Source organism: Meleagris gallopavo, chromosome 12 (assembly GCF_905368555.1).
Source record: "Meleagris gallopavo chromosome 12, MGAL_WU_HG_1.1, whole genome shotgun sequence".
In the NCBI taxonomy this organism is placed as follows: Eukaryota; Metazoa; Chordata; class Aves; order Galliformes; family Phasianidae; genus Meleagris; species Meleagris gallopavo.
Window position 1 is genome coordinate 12,577,511 of NC_139415.1, and position 20,861 is coordinate 12,598,371.

The window sequence follows — 20,861 nt, forward strand, 5'->3', positions numbered from 1 at the left end:
ACAGTGGCCAGTATGGGTGAGCATGTCCCCAGCTCCGTAGCACTAATGCCACCGCCTGGATGCTGCTGTTCCCATCCCTGGGCTGTCAGAGGGCTTCTGGAAGGGCAGGAATGGTCCTGACTGCCCTACACACCTGGGGAGCTTATGAGACAGAGGCATGCCCCAAAAACATACAGAGCATCCCTGGGGATGCTGTGCAGAGGGTGTCTGGATGAGAGTACTGGGGTGGGTGCAAAGGGTGATGGTGTGTATGTAGGATAGGTGCAGGCTTTCAGGGGGTGTAGGATGGGTGCAGTTTTGTAGGTGCAGAGTTATGCAGGTGCAGGTTTATGGGTGTGCAGGCTGATAGGAGCACAGGATGGATATAGGCTGATAGGGCCAGAGGGATGTAGTTTTGAAGGGGTAGAGGATAAGTGCACGTTTATGGGGGTGCATGATTATGGGTTTCAGTTTAGGTGCAGGGCTATAGTGATGCTTATTTATAGGTGTGCAGGGTTATAGAGATGCATGCTTATGGGGTGCAGAGCTATAGGGATGCAGCATGTGTGCAGGCTTCTAGTGGTGAGGGGCTACAGAGCTATAGGAGTGCAGGGTTATGGGGTGCAGGATGGATGCACATTTATAGGGGTGCGGATTTATGGGTATGCATGCTTATGAGCAGCAAGTTATAGGGGTTAAGGATGGGTGGAGGACTATAGGGGTACAGATTTATGTGGGTTCAGGATTTTGGCGTTGCGGGGCTGTAGGAGTGCAGGGCACGTTTCAGGCGGTTCCCGCTGTGCGCGGACGCGTCCCGCAGCGCTCCTCCCTCCGCCAGGGGGCGCTCTCTCGCTCGCTCTGTGTACACTCTGGTGCGCCCCGCCTCGCTGCTCCGCCGACCGGAAGCGGAAGCGGACGGTGAGGGTGACGCCTTCTCGCCGCCGCCGTCGCGGTGCGTCGTTGTGTGGTGGCGGAAAGATGGCAGCGGCCATAGAGTAAGCGGCGGCGGCGGGCCCAGCGCCGGGCCCCGGTGGTGAGCGCGGCCTGCGCCCTTCGTGGGCTCCGCTACACCGTGGCCTCCACGCCCGGAGGGCTCCGAGCTCCTCCCTGCCCCGAGGGCATGGCCCTGAGCCGCGGTTTCCTGCGGGGCACGGGGAGAGCGGGCCCCAGTCCCCAGTCTCCAGTCAGGCTTCTCCTTGAGGCTGCTGTCCCCTCGGTGGCCCACAGGCTGCCCCGTCCCCCCTGCTTTCATGCCCACCTCTCTGGGCTCCCTCTGTCCCAGCTGCAGGCTGCCCCTGGCTCCTCTCTCTCCCTTCCCAGTGTTTGAGTGTCCCTCCATTCCTGTAGCACCTACATACGTGTGCTGCCTTCCTCAGCTCGATCCCTTCCTGTGCCCTGCTCTGCAGCAGGCAGCTCTGCAGATCCCATCGCCTTGCTGGGTACCCTCTGGGTACCTCCCACTGTCCCTGTTACGTCCCCACTGAACCCTCTCCCAGTCTCTCTCCCTCTCCCAAAGGTTTTTTAGCTGGCCCCCACCCTGAGGGAGTTGCCCAGAACTCCATCTCTGTAAGCAGCCTTGGTGAGGTCCCACAGTGAGGGTGTGCGCCGTCTGCAGCAGGGTGAAGATGAAGTAGTGCTCTGACCATGGACCATGATGCCCCCACAATCAAGCCCCGCCGCATCCAGAACCAGAATGTCATCCACCGCCTGGAGCGCCGTCGGATCAGCTCTGGCAAGGCCGGCACTCACTGGCACCAGGTCCGCGTCTTCCACCAGAACGTCTTCCCCAACTTCACCGTGGTCAACGTGGAGAAGCCGCCCTGCTTCTTGCGCAAGTTCTCCCCTGATGGGCGCTACTTCATCGCCTTCTCCTCTGACCAGACATCCCTGGAGATCTACGAGTATCAGGGCTGCCAGGCGGCAGAGGATCTCCTGCAAGGCTACGAGGGGGAGATCCTGGCTAACGGCAATGACCAAAGATCTGTCAACATCCGAGGGCGGCTCTTTGAGCGCTTTTTTGTCCTGCTCCATATCACCAATGTGGCCTCTAACGGGGAGCACCTGAACCGTGAGTGCAGCTTGTTCACTGATGATTGTAGGTACGTCATCGTTGGCTCTGCTGCTTACCTGCCTGAGGAGCCGCACCCCCCCTTCTTTGAGGTTTATCGCAACAGTGAGTCGGTGACCCCCAACCCTCGCTCCCCTCTGGAAGATTATTCCTTGCATATCATCGATCTCCACACGGGCAGGCTCTGTGACACGAGGACTTTCAAGTGTGACAAAGTCATCCTCTCTCATAACCAGGGGCTGTACCTCTATAAGAACATCTTGGCCATTCTCTCTGTGCAGCAGCAGACGATTCACGTCTTTCAGGTGACACCCGAGGGGACATTCATCGATGTGCGGACAATCGGTCGCTTCTGCTATGAGGATGATCTCCTGACGCTGTCTGCAGTGTATCCCGAGGTGCAACGGGACTCTCAGACAGGGATGGCAAACCCCTACAAAGAGCCCTTCATAAACTCTTTGAAGCACAGGCTGCTGGTGTACCTGTGGAGGAGGGCAGAGCAGGACGGCAGCGCGATAGCGAAGAGGAGGTTCTTCCAGTACTTTGATCAGCTGAGGCAGCTCCGCATGTGGAAGATGCAGCTTTTGGATGAGAACCATCTGTTTATCAAATACACTAGTGAAGATGTGGTCACACTGCGGGTGACAGATCCTTCACAGGTACTGCCTGCCACCTGGGGCTCCCTGTTGCTTGGGGGCAAGTGTTCTCAAGCAGGTTCAGTGCTGTTCAGAGCAGCATTTCCTAGCTGAGCCTGTGAATGTTCACTGGATGTGCTGTTTAGGACCCCATTACTTCATTCTTGTGTGAACATTTGACACCCTTGGTATTGAATAACTTCAGTATCTTTTGCTCTCATGATTTCACCACATTCTTCGCAACTGAAAATGAGACAGAAAAGATCTTAGGCATTATTGAGTCCCCTTTCTCCAGGGATTGTTCCCTGTGCTCACAAGTGCTTCGCAGTGCTCTTTCCCTCCTAAATCCCCAGCTGATTTTTTTAGCTGCTATTTCGTGTAATACACTTGCATTGTAGAGGTAGTCTCTCCCTTTTCTTCTGCATCTTCAAGCATGTTTTTCAAATATAATATCTCCATTTTTCACCAGTAGAATTACCTTTTCTATTCTGCCTACGTACTTACTCTTTCAAGCTTCTGTCAGAGCTAGTATTTATGATCTCTCCAAATTGAAGTAGCAGCTCTTAAATCTAGCTAATGTGCCAATTGCTTTTCCTTTCTGTTTAGTACTAAAGAAGTCAAATTAGAGTAAATGTAGCTCAGACAGTGCTGGGTCCCTCCAGGCTTTCCACCATCCCACGTGTTGATCATCTCTTTTCACCACTGTTACTGTTACTCAGTTTTTGAGCTATGTGAAGCTGAGCAAGATATTTTTCACATTAATCTACTTTAGTCTTTTAATCTGTGCTTTTTTTGTTTGTTTGTTTGTTTTGGAAGTATGTGGCAAAAATAATTAATAAATCTCTACTGCTGAAGTTTGTCAGGTAGTTCCCTAGATGCTTGTTTATCCTTCCTATCCCATCCTTCCCAATTTGCTGGTTCCAATACTTAGACCCTAAATGAAACGAGCAGTAATTCTTTGTGACCACGATTTCCCTTTTATATTTGTTTTGGGGTAATCATTTTGGGAGAGAATAAATGAGGCTAAAACTGTTTTAGCCACTGGTGTGAAATGGAGTGGCCGTCTCAGGAACATGAAAGCGTGGTGGATGTGCCTTGCAGTGTGTAGCTTGTTGCTTGTAATCAGAGTTCCTGATCCCAGCCTCAGGCCACCCCAATGTGAATGTTTGTGGGAGTGTCAGCTCTGCTGCCTGCTGTGGTTACCAAGGTTTTTGTGCCTGCTTTGCTCTAACCTGTTCTTGACTTGCTTCACCTGAAGGTTACTTTTAGATGCAAATTATGGCTTGCTTGTGCTTTTCCTCAGGTGATGTATTTTCTGCTGAAGGAAAGCATCTTATTTCTTTTTTCTTTCAGAAGATAATTCCAGATGTGGAACAGCCTGACCTGCATGAGTTTAGTCTTGGTGTTAGGGCTTTGTGAAGAACACTTTGGTCACAGAATACCTAAAGCTCCCATTTTTTCTTTCATCTATCAGTGCAGGACATGGGTTTGGTCTGATTTCAGGATCTTCTCTTCCTTTAGGCTCCTCTGCTAAGGAGGCTGAGGAAGTTCCTGTTTATGCTTGTAGGTTGCCTGTGCATTGCTGTGTATGTATAGTTGGGGGTTGTTGTTTTTGGCTTGTGTTCCAGCTTTGCTGAGTGCTTTTTGTAAAGCTTCTGCTGTCTGTGCGTGCTTGTGCTTTGTCTGCATCACAGGTGCTGCTAAAATGTAGGAAGAAAGATTTCTCTGGTTGAGGGCATCCTGTGTTAACCTGGCAAAGGAACTTCTTTATTTAAGGTTGGAGGAGATTCCCTGCAGTTTTAAAAGATGTAAATAGTTTCTACTTCTGCTGTCTCCTCTCTGCTTCATAGCTGTATTTCAGAAGGGCTTTCCTTTCCTCAGGCAGTCATTCAGTGAGTAACCTCATTCAGTGTGCTTCATTTTAACGTGGGGGGGTCGGGTTGTACGATCACAGTTTATTTTGGGGCTGTAAAACAAGTAAACCTTGTGATATTTACAGATGGATGAGGTGGGCAGAGTGCCTGCTGTCATCTCTGAGTACTGATTGGGAGCGGGATGTGAAGCATTCAGAAATGGTGTTTATGAGCAGAAGACTTACCCAGATATGTGCATATGCCCAGTGAGTTAGTTACATTTGAAGCAGGGACAGGCTTTGTGGTGCTGGAAATCTAGCCCTGTCCTATTTAATAAAAGCTACCTTTGGGGACCAAGAACTGCCCCTTCCTGGTGAGATGGGAATGTCCTTTCCCTTTGTTGCAGTTGTGCTGGTACAAATGCAGTGTTTTTCTCTGGCTTGTTGATGCTGTGAAGCACTGACATTGCCAGTGTACAGTACGGTGCCTGAGCCTTCTTGCACGAGAATGATGGCATTAAAAAGAAGTTGTTAACGTCTTTCAGATTTTCATTTCTGTGTCAGCAGGGTATCAGGAGGGTCCAACTTTTTGTAGGCAGTGGTGTAGTGCACAGCACTCTGAATAGGCTCATCCCCATGTGATGGAAATATTAAGAAGGGAAAGCAAATAATTTCTCTGCATAAAGGAAAGGATGATTTGTTGCCAGCTAGCACTGGGTTTAAAATCGTTTTGTCAGCAGGAATGAAAATTAAATTTGGCACTTCAGAAAGCATTTTGGATTTGGTGGAGGAAGAGAAAACAGAAATATTGACATCCAGTTTGAGAAGAAAAATTGGAAGCCCGTTCAGTTGTGTTTTTTTTTCCCGTAAATAATGACATCGCAGTAAACAGGTGGATAATTTGGTGCCTGTTGAGGTATTTAATAGCAGAATGGATTAGTATGAAGATGTGGGATTCTCCTGCTCTGCAAAGACATTTGGGTAGGATCCGTGGCATCACATGGGGAGGAGGAAGGGCCAAGCTTCCCTATGCGTGCTCTCTGGCTAACCCTCACCTCTGCCTCTCTCCCCAGCCTTCGTTCTTCGTCGTGTACAACATGGTGAGCACGGAGGTCATAGCCGTGTTTGAGAATACGTCTGATGAGCTGCTGGAGCTGTTTGAGAACTTCTGCGACCTCTTCAGGAACGCCACTTTGCACAGCGAGGCGGTTCAGTTCCCCTGCTCGGCTTCCAGCAACAACTTTGCCAGGCAGATCCAGCGCCGGTGAGCCATTCGGAGCATGCTTTATACCATGTAGACACGCTCAGCCCCGTCAGCTGAAGGCTAGTATCAAATAAGCACCCTGAGAAAAACGGCTCCTGTAGTCGCTGAGTGATGCGAGGGGCTGGCTGGGACCTGCTTCATCTTACAGCCTCGTGCACCTGGTCTTGTATTTATTCCAGTTTCTGTCTTTGTACAGCAAGGAAGAAGGCAGCGGTGCAATTCAGTGCTTAGAAGAGAAGGGAATTTTAAGGGCAAGATGTTGCTGCTTCTCTTTGAGCAGTACCTCTTCTGGAGTTCATTAAAACAGTACTGCCTAGTAGTAGCTTTGGGCCCCGTAGATAAGATTTATCAAGATGCTACATCATCTAATTGGATGTATTTTGCCAAGTGGCCTTCTTTAAATTTAGTGTGCAACAAGCTGTGTTCTGTAACAGCAGTAAACAGCTTGTGGTTCTCATTGAACTCTGCTTGGAGAAAGGAAATGGATCTGCCTAGACTTGTTGTGAAAACTGAGCAAAATATCAAAATATCCAGGGTTTCCAGAATGTTCTTTAACAGTCAAATGTGGTTTTAATGAGACAGAGTGTGTTATTTCTCTTGGAATGTATTTTTAGGTGACTCAGGGTGTTTTGTTCTTCTAGTGACTTGTTTGACATCATCCAAAGTACTTGGCAGTCACTTATGGCAGTGAAGCTTCGGCTGATTTTAGTTTCACATCCCATAAGTAAGAGGAAGTTGACTGTAACATCGTGGAGCTCCCTGTCACAAAATCCCTATTGCTTAGGGGAAAGAAAGAACGAGGGAGCTCACTGCAGGCACCTAAAGAACAATTTCTGCATTGTGCTGAAACGTAGAGGAGAGTCTGTTCATTCACTCGACTGTAAGAACCTGTAACAGGAATGTTTAACTTAAGTAGCAATGTGTAATGATGTTGTATACACAGCAAGCTGGCTTTTGGCTGAGTGTTTCTGTTCAAAGGGAAACAGTTTACTGACTGTGGTGTGTGACGTTCATGCAGCTGATCTGTCTGTTCTTGCTTGTGGAAAAGTCAAATTTTATTTGGAAAGAGAAATCCAACCTGCATTAGTCTCTTTACTTGGAAGAGCTTTGAGCTCGCTGTGATTTTGAAGAGCGTTCTGCTTCTCTTCAAGGTTCTTCCTCATCTCAGGTTTCTCCCTCTATGTGTTTAAAACACAATGGCTAGAGAGGGAGGGGGGATTCTAGAGTCAACCTTAAGGGCTCAACTGTTGCTGTGAAACACACTGGCTTTTGCTTATACTGTTTACAGGCTTTGTGGCAAAACTTGGATTGACTGATAAGCTGCTAATCCACCTCTCCCTGTTTCTGATCCTGTTCATTTCCTGTGCTGTGGTGCAGCTGAGGCCAGACCTTGTGGATAGGCACGGTCTTGTCCTTCTATCAGTTTGGACTTTCAGAGCAGAAACAGTAATGATGAGGGAGGATAAAAAGGTCACCAGAGCTGGTTGGTGGTTGAATCACTATGATACATCTTTGGAAGTGAGCTGTTCTAGTTCTTACATTGCTGCTGTTTTTCTTTCTCTATCAGTTTTCCTCCTCCTCTTTTTTTTTTTTTAATCTGTGCCGTTCACCTGTGGCCTTTGTGAGTAAAACCTGCTTCTTGGTTTGCTTCAGGTTCAAAGACACTATTGTGAATGCCAAGTACGGAGGACACACAGAGGCCGTGCGGAGGCTGCTGGGCCAGCTCCCAATCAGTGCCCAGTCGTACAGTGGCAGCCCATACCTCGACCTCTCCCTTTTCAGCTATGATGACAAGTGGGTGTCTGTCATGGAGCGGCCTAAGACCTGCGGTGATCACCCTATAAGGTATGAAACAGGTCGAGAAGCTGTATGTGAAGAGAAAGGTTAGCTCTAAATCACCTCTGCCACGTGGCCTGAAATTTGCAGAAAGAACAGACATGAATGGTGCCTTTCTCTCTCAATATCCTTTGGCCAGAGGGTTTATTTCGTAGTTGCACAAAGCTTGGCCAATCTTCTTGTGATAAGTCTCACCTTATATGCGTGGGAGAGCCCTTCAGGTTTTGTCACTGAGCTGCCTTATGGAAGATTTGCGTAGTAAAGAGTGAGCCTTTTCCATGTGAATGCTCTTGTTCCTCCTTCTAGAGCAGTTCAGCCCTCCTGTGTGGGCTGCAGATATGTTTCTGGGTCCTTGCTATCCTTCCTGTGCTGGAAGGATTCTTTCTGAGCACGTAGGGTTAGCTGGTAAGGATCACCTGGTTTGTCCTGTGAATAAAATATTGTCTGGGTTAGGTGTTATTCATAAAGCTTCTGGTATTGATTTTTGCTATTTTCAGACTTCCTTTTTTTCCCCTATTTACGTTTCTCACTCCGGGAGCCGTACTCCTCTTCATGTCCCTCTTCTATCTATGATCTATAGGAAATTTGTTTCTGTAGTAGAAGTTTAGCCAGGTGTAAAAGCCATTCTGTGCCTCTTATGTCTGAGTCTTCAATGCTGGCAGCAGGAAGAACTCCAAGCCTGAGAATAAGGAGGTTTGCAGTGCTTCTTTCAGAAACACGGTGACTATTTATTTCTTTTTGTTGGCTGCAGCCATGGGGGCAAGCAGTAGTGGTTAAAAATTCAGCATCTCCTGCCTGAAAGGCTCAAATCAAAGGGGCTGAGTTCTCCAGGCAGAATAGTCTTTCCACTTACACTGTTGCAAAAGAGAAATGAACCTATGCTCGAAAAACAAAGAGAGCCTTCAGCGTCTAAGTGCTTTGTTTAGCAACTGGACGCACGTTGGGGGCTCTGACAGCCTCAGGAGTCCATTCTGGATGGTTTCCCAAATTTATTTTCATCAGTGCATTCTCAAAACGTGATTTCATGTCTCCTCTGGCCCTGACTCAGGTGCTAGGGATCTTCTGATTATTCCTGTGCTCTCAATTCCCAAATTATGTATATTTAATTGATTATTTTTTTTTTCCCCTGCCCGTATGATTTGGTTTAATCCCAAGCTCCCAAGCTATCTGCAGAAAAAAGCCTGCCCTTTCCCCCTTGTCATGCTTGACGTTGGGAAAACTTGCAGGGCAGTGGTTGTCTGCCAGCACCAACCTGCGTAGGGCTCCTGCAGACAAAAGGGAGCAAAACCTCAGTCATTTGCTGTGGTTACCGTCTTTGTAGTAAACAAAGCAAAGTGCCACCTTTCCTCCCTCCCTTGAGCAACGCGGCATTTCAGAGGCAGAGCTTTTAAAGCTCAAAGCTGTGCAGTCAATTAGGACTTGAATAGGGCCTGGGAGCAGTGGGGCTCCTGGTTTTTGGGAAGTAAGCAGAAGACCAGGCACTAACCTTAACCATTCAGTAGCTGAAGTAGCACTGCTGTGTTTCTCACATACGAAACAAAGGCATTAATAAAATAATACTGCTGCCCGGTGTGGTTGGAAAGCTTGGAAATGAGGGGCGACAGGATTTGTGATGTAAGTCCTCTGACTGGTTGAAGTGCAGAGACCTTCAGCAGCTACGGGTGTTATGGACTGCATGTATTTCCTGGCGTGACATCTGTGAGATGGAGGCCTCTGTCTGTTTTACTCACCGGTTTCAGCGCCTCTGTGCCTGGTGCTCTTTTGACCCGTGCTGCTTTTCTGTGTTCAGCAGGTTCACCCCTCATTTCTGGCTACTTGAGAGGCCAGTAGTGGTTTGCTGTCAGGCGGGAAGGACTTCAGGTCCCCATCACTGCCATTTTCCAATATCTTTTCAGGAGGCTTGAACTAAAATTCAGTGGGTGAAATGATGGGACTTGTGAGGAAGAGGCTCTAACACAGCTTTACCTATAGCAGGGGGTCTCTAAAATCCATCTAGATGGCTAATAAGGAACCATTTAACCAAAAAATTGGTCTGCAGATAAATCTTCCATTTTCATATGGTTTGAAAAGGCTGGTCTTGCTGTTTCTGTTGACATACAATTTTATATTGCAGAGCCTAATTTATCCCCAGAGTGAGAGCCCATGGAAATGGCCTCTGATTGCAGAGCACTTTTAAAAATAGATTTAAAAATACCAAACTGAACACATCTTTGAGATTACAGGGAGCTTCATCTTGAGTAGTAAATTATTGTGAATTGGAAGAGAGAGGAGCAGACCGGGGACTATGCTTTATTTAAAGAATGACCCTCCACATACCCAGCCTTGTGTAGGAGGGAGAGGGCTTTTAAAAAGCCAAATACCAAGATTGTGACTCTCTTGCTGAGTTCTTGTGTGCAATTTTCAGGCAGAGCTGGCTGGCACTTTGATTCAGAGGAAGAGAGAGGAAAGTGGCCCTCCAGGAAGAACATGAGGATCTCAATAGGCTGTGCTGTTAAAATGTGGAGTATGTCTGCTCCTGAAACAGCATTGCCTGTATCTGTCATCACCTGTTCTTTCCAGGCTGAGAGCTGAGTGCATTGTATTGCTTGCCAGAAGTGGGGGGAAATGTGCTCTAGTATTAAAAGCATTCTCTGTGTTAAAACCAGAGGAAAAATGCAAAATGTCCACATGATGGAAAAGGAAAAAGCTGGAAGACAAAATGGCAATTCTGTTCCCGAAACTGAAAGGGCAGAGAAAATGCTCTGAGGAGATGAGTTCTTTGGGTGAGAACTTGAGTCCTGTCAGCTAGAGCTCAGCTGCCTTGTGAAGGTACCAAATCCCCCAAATCTTCATTGTATTCTTGAGAAGAGTGGGGTCATTGCAGAGAGTCCCCTGTTCCCACAGCAGCGCAGAATACTGTGTAAGGTGGGCTTATGGCTGCTACGGAAAGTGAGCCTGTCCTCTAGTATGCAGAGAAGGTTCAAGAAATAAATGGCTTTCTAGACTTTGGCTTTTCACTGCATTGCCTCATCCCCTTGGCAGTGCTGAAGCTGTGTTCCAGAGCTCGCCTATTTGGAGACACAAATGTGCTTCCTCAGACCAACAGCCAGATTTATGGGCAACAGCAGAACAGCCTTTACCTCTGCCCTTGCTGTGATTGCCTGTTGAATGCTGTCCCCCAGACACTTCCTGCTCAAACTGTCTTGTTGGTGATTTTTGTTGTTGTGTTTGGAAATCTATCAGGATTTGCAAAGCTTTGTTTGAAGTGTAAGGTGGAATCTGGCACTCTGGAGCAGAACTGGATCCAGGTGTTCACCTTCCTCTGCTGAACAGGGATGTAACTAAGTACAAGCACAGCAGTTGGAGAGGGAAACGTTGGCCTCGTAGCTGGAATGAAGGCCATTGCTAAGGGAGGCGAGCTCCATTCTGTACAGTATATCTGCCATAGGCATCAAGCGGAGCAGCTTGCATTAAGAGAGTACAGAGAGTCAGCACACGTGGGGTCTGAACCGAGCTTGCTTTGCTATTGTAAAGTCAGCTAAGACCACCAAAATGAAGACAGAGTTTTCTGACTGATAAGAAAAAAAGTCTTTTTCTAGACAGTGAAAAACTAGCTGCCCCGGGAGGGACTCTCCTCTGTCGCCAAGAGCCAGACACCCAGCTGAGGATCTCCTGCCACTGAGGGAGTACCAGAAACTGAACAAGGCACTTGTCTCTGTTTGCGAAGAGTCCAGATGGCAAAGTCAATAGTCAGGAACAGCCATAATTGACTTTCTCTTCCTTTCAGATTTTACGCTCGTGATTCTGGCCTCCTGAAGTTTGAAATCCAGGCGGGACTCCTGGGGCGACCCATCAATCACACAGTGCGACGCCTGGTTGCGTTCACCTTCCACCCCTTCGAGCCCTTTGCCATCTCAGTGCAGCGCACGAACGCGGAGTACGTGGTAAACTTCCACATGAGGCATAGCTGCACGTAGGGCAACGCGTGGGCAGGGCAGCTCTTCTCCTCGGGTCTGCCACAGACAGACCAAAGCCAGGCACTCACACCTTCTAGGAAACCAAACCATCGATCGCGTCAAGAGATCTGAGCTGGGAGCTCCCACCTGCCGGCATCTCGCAGTGCCCTTAGCTGTGAAAAGGTGATCTGTTGAAGTCAGACCTGCAAATATTTCTTCTCACTCTTTTCGTACCGCAGCAGTTCCCACTGCATTAAGCACTGCTGTTGTTCCCTATTCCTGTTGATGAACAAAGTGTAGCTGAGATTTGTTTCTCGATTTCCCAGAGGCATGTCTGTTTTCTCTCCTGTTGTATGTCTTAGGATGGCAACCATGGAGCTTTGCAACATATTTGTGGAGCGCTCCCTTCTGCACTGATGCTTTCCTACTTTGTCAAGACAAACAGCCTGTCCTAGAGGGAATGGATAGAAGCCACGGGGAGAGCTTAGAAATACAGCTACCTGTATTTGTATCACCAGTATTACTAGGGAAATGAAATCCTGTTCTCATCCACACCATCTACTCACACGATTTTAATATGCAAGAGGTTAGGAAAAAGCTGTGAGAAATCATTGGAACTGAGAAAGATGAGGTGTATTCCTGACTCTTATGCAAGTAATTTAATCTTTGTGCCTTAGTATCCATAAAGCCCCTAAGTGGAAGGTGGTAAGTTAGTACCAGAAAGCCTGTGCAGCTGATTGTGTCTCTGGTGCATGAAAAAGTGGGCAAGAAGGAAGGAGAGTGGCTGGGAGGAGTGTGGAGAGTAACAGCAGCTCCTTGCTCTTGTTGAAGGGTTTCTTTCTGCAGTGTGGATGAATCCTTATGGGCATTTGCAGGCTTGCTGCTGAGCAGAAGGGAGTCCCAGCTGATGGCACCCTTCTGTGTGCTGGAGAATGACCGTGGAGAACTAATAGCATTTGGGTTTTTCCAGGAAAAAGGGAGGAGACCTGAATTACTGTGCATTGCTGCAGGTTTGCAGTTAAGAGATGAGTTTGTTGACTTACGTTGCTTACCTCCCTGTTTGATACACTGTTCTCTGTGAGAACCCTTTTGGATATTCCCAGGCTTCAAAGCACAACTGGCTGGTGCGTGATGCTGACCGGACCACTGCAGTGTCTATGCTGCCTAGAAATTAAGCTCCTAGGTGTAATACTGCTTGTCCTGTTAGTTGGTGTGGCCTGCTCTCCTCTTTTAAAAATGGAATTTTTGGTTGCAGAGCAGCGTTTGTGTTTTGCTGCACACAGACTTATGACTGTGTGCTATCAAGCATTGCAGACATCCCATGTGAGGTACGGAGGGGACATCAGAAAATTGGTGCTTGTACATGGGAGACACCTACTTTAAATGACCCTGTTGGTGTCATCTTTGGACCAAAATGGGCTGTGGGTGATGTGTTGTGGCCACATGCCTGTGAAGAACAGTACTGATGTCATACATTCATTTTGCATAGTAAAGCATAAGAAAATAACTTTGTGTGTTGATGGTGCCTGCATAAAGCATGAATGTGGGACCTTGCAGGGGAAGGCGACTGAGGGTCTCCAAGTCAGCCTTTACTCTCTGTTCTATGGTATTTACTTTCCTGGCCTTGCTAAACTTAATTCTAGGTCAAGACACTGTATTTCACTGCTCTTTTTCTGGTTTATGCACTGTGGGTTTCTCAGGTCTGTCAGGAATGACTTCAAGGTTGGAAGACTGCTAATAGAGGGAGCATCAGGCCATGTGTGCTTTGGGTCTGGGTTCCTCTCCATCTAATAACACTATTTGTCAAGGTTTTAGGTTTTATCCTGTGATCTGTTCCTCAAATATTCAATTAAAGCTCCAAGTGGAGAATCATTTGCACATTGTAGATCATGGAATTACCTTCTTCCTGCACCACTCTCACATTTGTTCACACTTTCAGTATGAGACTATTTCTGTTTTCTTTTCTCCAAAGCTCTCAGCAGCTCCATTCAAAACTGGCTTTATGCCTTGATGTCAGCCTGGGAGGTCAGTGCTTATTAAAATAGCTCCCAGGTCTCCATTTAAATGTTGTTTGGGTTTTTTTGGGTGGCAAAAATATAAACTATTTTAGCATTTCTGCAGTAGGGGCTTTTGCCAGATTCAGGCTGTCCTGTGTGAAGCAGAGAGCATGGCGTGGGTTATTGGACTCCCGGGGCTGGGAGACCAGAGGTCTGCTCTTATTCTGCTATTAAATTGTTTTGTCACTGAGGGCAAATCTATTCCTGTTCCATCCGGTGTTTTCTTCTCTGTAAATGAGGCCAAAAACATATTTTCAGCTTTTGTAAAACACTTTGAGATTCATGGATAAAAAGTGCTGGGTAAGTGCTAAGTATTTTCTTATTATGTTTGCAGACAAACTGATTGATTCATTCTGGATACTAATTGCCTTTGAGTAGCATTGCAGATCCTCTGGTTGTGGCTGCTGCATTTTATATCTATAACAGAGTTAATTTTATTACAGAAATGCATTGGAAGAAAAAAGTCTCTCATGCTTGAAATTTTGATTCTTTATTCAAAAAAAAAAAAAAAAAAGAAAAAGTGTGTGGTGGGGAGGGTGGGAGGAAAGGGCAAATATTTTCTACCTGATATTTTTCCTAGGCTAGGATGAAGATTTGTTAGCAGCACAACACAAAAATGGAATAAACAGATTTTGCTTTAAGAGCCTGATTTATTGTTTTTGTTTTCCCAGAACCTTAGTGGTGCAGCCAGGAGTCCCATTGTTAGGAAGAGATGGCAGGGATGTGTGTTGGGCTGTGCAGGCTTATTACATGCTAGTTTCTTGCCTCTTCCCGACATCTGGAGTAGCAGTGTGCTTCCTACCAAGGGCATTTCTGTAGTTGCTGCAGATTTCTCATTCTTCTCTCCAGGAGAATGCTGGGGGAGGGGAATAATTGGCCTTCGGTTATGTTTTCCTCTTTTAATTTTATTGCTAGTCCGTCTTGTACTCAGACTCTTCCTTTAGTCCATTTTATAGCACTTGCCTAACCTTGTGGCCATTTTCTGCTCATGCTCTGTGATCAAGAGAGAAAGGTTGAGCAGTACAGGTTGCTTGGCAGAAGTCATCACCTACCCATTGCTTTTTAAGGCTTTTTTTCCAGCTGCGTCCTGCTTCAGACATGAAATATATTTTGCACAACATCGTGGCATTGAAAATTTGCAAATGGTTCTGGACTGTGACCCCCTTGTAGCTCACTGCTGCTTTATGACCACCCAGCATTGTGCCTGTATGAATTGGTTCCTATATGCATCTGCAGTCTTGGCCCTGAGAGCTTCTTTGAACCTTCCTCTATTTTGGTGTGTGCAGTTTTCTGTTGCTTTCCTTTGGAGACCTTGAGCATGTCAGAAAGCTCTTGAGCCTGCGGCTCTTCGGAAAGGTACTAAGTGACAAGGAGATGCTGAAATGCTTGAGTTCAATACCATGTTTGTTAGGTAGTGGAATCCCATCTTTATTACTTCTTGTGCTGCCTTTGCTTTAAAAAAAAAAACTATGTAATATTTCTTATATAAACTGCATTAGTCAGCAAGCCACAGAAATCCCAATAGAATCAAATCTATGTATCCATTAATGGCATGTTCCTGCTTAAACGCTCCTTTTGGTTAACCCTCCAGTCCTGAGCGGCTCCCTGATACAGCTCCCTGATTTTCTCTGTGTACTTATTTTTGCTCACGTGCTCATGTCTGTTATGCTTCCTTTGTTCTTTTTTGACCCAGCTGGAAGAACCAGATTTCTGAAGCTTTATTTCAGATTTCTGGTGCTTTCATATATTTTTTGTTTTTCATGTTTCTGTCCTCTGATTGCTTTTCTGCCAGCTCTTCCTGCAGGATCTCTCAGGACCTTGGAAATGGAGATGAGGTCTGGAAGGTAATGGGACTTGTGGCCCTCCCAACAGCTTTCCTCCTGGTGGGAGCCTTTATTAGAAAAGTCAGTCCTGTGGGCAAGCAATGGGACAGGATTTTGTGGGTTTGCTTTTGTGTTGCTTTCATAGCTGTTAGTGTCCCTGAATGCTTGTACTTTCCTGTCTTGTTAGTGTGGTTGTAAAAGCTTTTCTGGCCAAATACTTCCTTACGATGAGGGAATGGTGAAAGGGCTTTTATATACTTTTTTTTTTTTTTTTTTTTGTAGCCCCTGGGCTGCGGAGGCTGAGCTATGCAGTCAGTCATTGTAGCAGTAACAGCCTGGCACTGCCTGCCAACTAGGCTGACTGCTCATCAGGCAGCAGCAGCCCCTGCTAGAGCTGTGTTCTGGCTGAGGTCTGATTAGCCTGTGTTTCTTTCAGGGTAGCAACCAAGGAAGATCTGTACTTATTGTGTAAGGAAATTAATTCTTAGAAAAATACTGATGTGGAAAAACCCTGAATTGCACATTCTTTTCCTGATGTTATGACATAAAAATACCACACTGGCTTTAGACTAGCATTCTGGAAATGAGTAACTTGCGGGTGACTACTGTGTTCCTACAAGAGAGAACTGAAAGTGAGAAGTTAGAACAGGGGCAGACTGTCCCTGGGCTGGGCTGCAACATCTGGTTAGCATTTTGCAAAGATACCATGGGCACCTGTGTGTTTGAGGGCAGTTTTAGAGGAGATGGGACTGCTTTATAGCAGACCAGCAAGGAGATGCTTGCTAGATACCCTCAGCAGGGAGAGGAGCCTACTGGGGGAACTTTCTGAAAGGAGCAGCAGAACAGCGTTTGGGTGCCATGGAATAAAATCCTACAAGAACTGCAGCGAGGTGGTGAAAGTTCAGGGTGACAATGCAAAGCTTCCTGCATTTTTTGCATTCTACTTTGTTCAAGTACAAACTGGTGTCTTTGGAAGAGCTCACCTTCTGTAGATGACAGAATTTAGCCTTAGTCCTTAGCTTTCTTTTTTTCTGTGCCAGGCATGGACCAAAGCAGCCCTGGCTCTGTCCAGAGGACTCCCTGCCCCAGCTCTAGGCAGTGCTTCATCTCTCCCTGAAAACTATTCATGAGTCGGTTCTTATCTGCCATGACCTCCCTTCATCCCGGCGTGTTGCAGCATGAGGAGGGAGGCAGAGCACTATGAGGACACGCTGGATGCCCCAGGACTCTGCCTCCATCAACCAAGCGGACATTTCTTGTATACAGGTCCGGTGAGGATGCACTGGTGGTGACGGCACTGAGCACTGGGCCTGTAGGACAGCCCAGCCTTAGGGACGATGGCACTATGGCTGTGTTAGCAATTGTGAAGCTTGAAGGGAGAACGCTCCATGGGAAGCCCCATCGAAGGCACTGCGATGTGATTTAGGGCATGAAGAAGAGCAGTGGGCCCGTGTGTCCACCCAGAGCCTTCCCGCTGGCCATTTGATAGCTCCTCAAAGGCGCAAAATGGCGTGGGGCCGGATTAGATGTACCCTCCGCCCTCAGCCTGCACCGGGAGATATGGCGCTCGCCCTCCGCCTCTGGCCCTCTGGCACCAGCGCCGTCACCATGGCAACGGGGAGAAGCAGCCATCTGCATGGAAACGGCCTTGCTGCAACATGCAGCGAGTCGGGGGGAAAATGGTTCAAGTGTCAAGTTTGGAGGGGAGAGGGGCCCTGCTGTGTGGTCCTGGCCCAAATCGCACTGCTGTGCGGCAATGGAGGTCTCTCCTTAAGCTCTGGAACTGCCCCAGCACGTGCCCTCGCCATAAGGATGGATTTTGTTGCTGCTGCCCTATTTTCTTTTTGTGTCTAGTCCTGAGGTCAGGGTGAGGCCCAGATGAACTATGCTGATAACCACGGGCCATGTAGTTAAGTCACTGTTTCAGCCCTGGCTGAGAGTCCTTAATGCCAGCAAAATCCCTCTCTGTAAGCAGAAGGGGAAGCTGGCAGCCAAACAAGGTCTCCTGTAACATAGGGCAGAGCAATGTCACGGCTGTGCGGAGCAGCCTGACTGGCTCTGGGCAGTAAGGTTGGAGCTAATCTCTCCCTTCCTCCCTCTCACCCCTTATCCCTCAGACAATGGCCCTGCCCACGCCAGCTCCATCCCCAGAGAACTCTGATAAGGACTGGGAGAGCAGCTCTGCTGCAAGGCTGCTTGCACCCATCTGGCTTTGTCCCAGTTTTACATCAGCCCCTGGGTGTGAGCCCACCTTCTTGCAGGGATTTCCACCAAAGGAGCAGCTTTGTCCAACATGTCTATGGGCAGATTGTCTCACACCATCTCCCAGCACTGAGGCAGGCTGCTTCCCTGCTGCCTGCTTCACAAGGAGCCCAGCAGGCTGCCCGGCTCTCCCCGTTTTCTTGTTGTGTTAGTTCTGACAGCTCAGGAAATTAGAAAATTTACTTGTGCTGTGGATGCGGCAGGAGCAAAATGAAAGGCAGCAGCCAGGTATCTGCAAGGGGCGGTGTGGGGGCCATTGCTGGCAATTAGGAGAGTGAGTTGTTTGCCTGCGGGTTGCTGCATGGAGAGATGAGAGCCGTATTTCACCACCTCAGCTTGGGGGCTGCTGCTGAGAGGCTGGGGGTGAACATGTCTTTCTCCTGCCTGGCCCTGCGTTTTGTTACCTATGTGCAGTGGGAAGCCCGCTCTGTTCCTGCACGCAGGAGCAAGCAGAGGGAACAGGGGCTGAATGCTGGAACCAGATGTGGCTATGAGGCATAGTGGATGTTTGTTTGACTTTTGCAAAATGAGCCATGAAGTGGTATAGCACAGAGAATAGATTTTGGAGTGCCCTTCTCGTCGTCCTCATCTTTGCTGGTTTCCGGGCTGGGAGATCTTGGGGAAGTTTTTTATGTTGTGTTTTGTCTTCCTGCGTTTTTGTCTCCTCACTCCTTCTTTCCTGCCCCACCTTTTTGCTGCCCACCCTTGCTTAGCTCTCAGCCCCTCACACCCAACACTTTTTCCTCCTGCCCAGTTTCTCTACCAAACTGTAAACTGCTCCCCAAGCAGTGGCTCTCGGGGCTCCCTAGCTGAGAAGAGGTCCCAGACCCATGCACATTCCTGCTCCTAGCTGTGGGGCATAGGAAGCGAGCTGTGAGCTCCTAGGGAACAAAAGGACCCCACAAAGTGGCAGCAGCAGAATGGGGGAGATCGCAGAGGAGGCGTGAGTCTTTTCAAAAAAAGGAAATACAGTGAGGCTGCATCTCCCCAAGAGGACCCTGCAGCCCAGCTTCATCGTGAGCCCAGGGACTTGGATGCTATTAGGCAGTTCATTAGTAAAACCTCTGAGCCGTTCCCGCTGCTGTTGAGTACCTATTAATGCCTCTTGAGGGGAGAGGAGAACAACGTGAAAGCACAAAATCTGAGGGCCCTTGATCTCTTTTTGGGCTGAGAGGTCAGGGCTGGGGCTGAGGGGCAGCTGTGGGGAGGAGAGGCTGCGCAGGGACGCAGGGCGTGAAAGCAGCAGCTTTGCACATCCCTGATTATTTTGAAAGTCTGAGTGCAAAACATAACCCGACTTGAACTGCAACTTCTCAAAGGCTCCGGAGGGGCACGTTGGGGTTATAAACACCTAGTCAGAGCCCTGCTTCATGCCGAGTTTGAGCCAGGTATTCTTGCACCGTAGGGAAAGCAGGCAAAACCTGCACAGATGTCCCTGACAGCTGCAGCTGGGCTGCGGTAAGCCACCCCTGCTGTGACAGTTTATTAGCACTGCGGGGTCTGTCCCCTTCTCCTTGCTTGTGTATACAGTCAGCTGTTAAAGGACACTGACATCACTTAATTAATGGTTTAATTGAATCTCACAGAGGGATCGAAATTGGCTGCCTGACTCCTGCCACTGAGATGCTCGCATAGGAAATAGTAAATCACCAATTCAGCAAATAAAGCTGTACTCTAGGTAGAAAGTCCCTGTTGTAGGGGTGAGGGAAATAATTCCTCTTTGCACAGTAATATGCTATTAAGATAAGTCTGGGGCTATTTTTTTCAAGCCACCAGGTGTCATCCCTGGGCAAGGGAAGAGTAACTGGGTTAGACTATCTCCCCAAGGCACTCATTAATGGGGAAACAGACCTGAGGTAGCGCTTTATCTCTAAGTCAGAACAGTTTTGTATTTCACCTCCCATATAATGGAGGAAGATACACATGGTATTTTAAAATGAAGGGCAATACTCAAGAAAGGCCATGGTAGAACTGGGATGAGGCTTTGCAGTCAGTAGCACCTTCTGAGCTTGTTTTCAGGAGGGAAAAAAACCAAAGAAAGCTTTTTCTGAGAGTAGGGAATCAAAGATGAGCAGGAAGAGGAGGGAGTAGAGAGAAAAAATGTCCCAAAGCAACGGGAAAGCCTAAAGGGAGAGGATGTGACCCTAATGATGGTGCTAATGCTGTGGTCATACTACTCAAGTAATTGCTGCTCAGGAGGAATGTGAGCCAATAGAAAACAGTATTCTACCCAGGCACCAAGAAAAGCAATTAAGACTGGTAAATACCAGTGGTTGACTAAAACTAGGCCTTTAATTAATAGTTTCATCTGAAGAGTAAGGAAATCATTAAGTGCTATTGGTGTCTATTAATTCCCTGCAAGAGGAACCACAATAGAGGGTTTTAAGAGTTCTTTCACAGAATAGTGTGTGCGACTGAGCCCTTCCATGAAGAGGGAGATCTTGCTTTGTGTAGTTGGGCTCTCCCATATCACTGACAGCTGCCCCTGAAGCCTGGGATTTGCTGTGAAATAAACAGCTCAGACCAAGTATTTAGCTAGGACACAGCTTAGGGGGTGCTCTGTCAGGGCTGGAGTGAAAGCGGCTGGAAATGTAATCAGTTAAAAGGTGCACAACTGAAGCACTGTGCTGGAAAGCTTAGGGAGGATACATGGAACTGGAGGTTCATAAGACAGATATTGCTCACTATTGTAAGGATCTGGCCACTGAAGTGTGAGACTAACATCAGTCCCTTCTGTTCAGGATGGAGAGAGCTAAATAAACATCAGTTGGAGGAAGGAGTAGAAATAGGTGCCCAAACCAGTCAGAGTGAACAGGGAGATACAACACCCCGCTGTACTAACGGTGGCCATGTATCAGGAGGTTTCATCAAATATTCAGAAATGCTCAGAAACTAAGGAGCAGCCTCTGTACAGGGCACAGCCTTGATTCTAAGTCTGGATGAGAGAAAGGTTTACTATAGTTGCTATTTGATTCTCAAGTCATCCACCTACTCTTCCCCGAATTTCAAGAAGACCACAGATCTTTTTGTAATCTTGTTTTTTTCACTGTATTTGTCTAACATGGGCATTTCTGCTGCATTGATGCAACAAGCAGCTTGTGGTACAGAATGGTAGTGTTCGGTTTTCTCAGTGTGTGTTATGCAGTGCAT

At 47.6% G+C, this 20,861-nt stretch overlaps 1 protein-coding gene across 6 annotated transcripts; it reads left to right on the plus strand.

The window, feature by feature from the left end:
* The first annotated feature begins 865 nt into the window (after positions 1–865).
* DET1 (DET1 partner of COP1 E3 ubiquitin ligase) lies at positions 866–14,267 on the plus strand. 6 transcript variants are annotated; one of them, XM_010717486.4, is made up of 5 exons: positions 866–974; positions 1,595–2,706; positions 5,608–5,798; positions 7,452–7,643; positions 11,401–14,267. In XM_010717486.4, exons 2-5 carry the CDS (start codon positions 1,624–1,626, stop codon positions 11,588–11,590), a joined length of 1,656 nt encoding a protein of 551 aa, XP_010715788.1. In that variant the 5' UTR covers positions 866–974; positions 1,595–1,623; the 3' UTR covers positions 11,591–14,267. The 6 variants fall into 6 exon arrangements, with proteins under 6 accessions (XP_010715788.1, XP_085090570.1, XP_085090569.1 ...); XM_085234444.1 differs by having other exon boundaries at positions 1,598–2,706; XM_085234443.1 differs by having other exon boundaries at positions 872–1,012.
* Positions 14,268–20,861: the final 6,594 nt, after the last annotated feature.

Coding starts and splice junctions, on each gene's coding strand:
- DET1 (XM_010717486.4), top strand. CDS start 1,624: ATGGACCATGATGCCCCCACAATCAAGCCCCGCCGCATCCAGAACCAG. Junction 2,707..5,607: donor GGGTGACAGATCCTTCACAG/GTACTGCCTGCC, acceptor CTCTCTCCCCAG/CCTTCGTTCTTCGTCGTGTA. Junction 7,644..11,400: donor TGCGGTGATCACCCTATAAG/GTATGAAACAGG, acceptor TCTTCCTTTCAG/ATTTTACGCTCGTGATTCTG.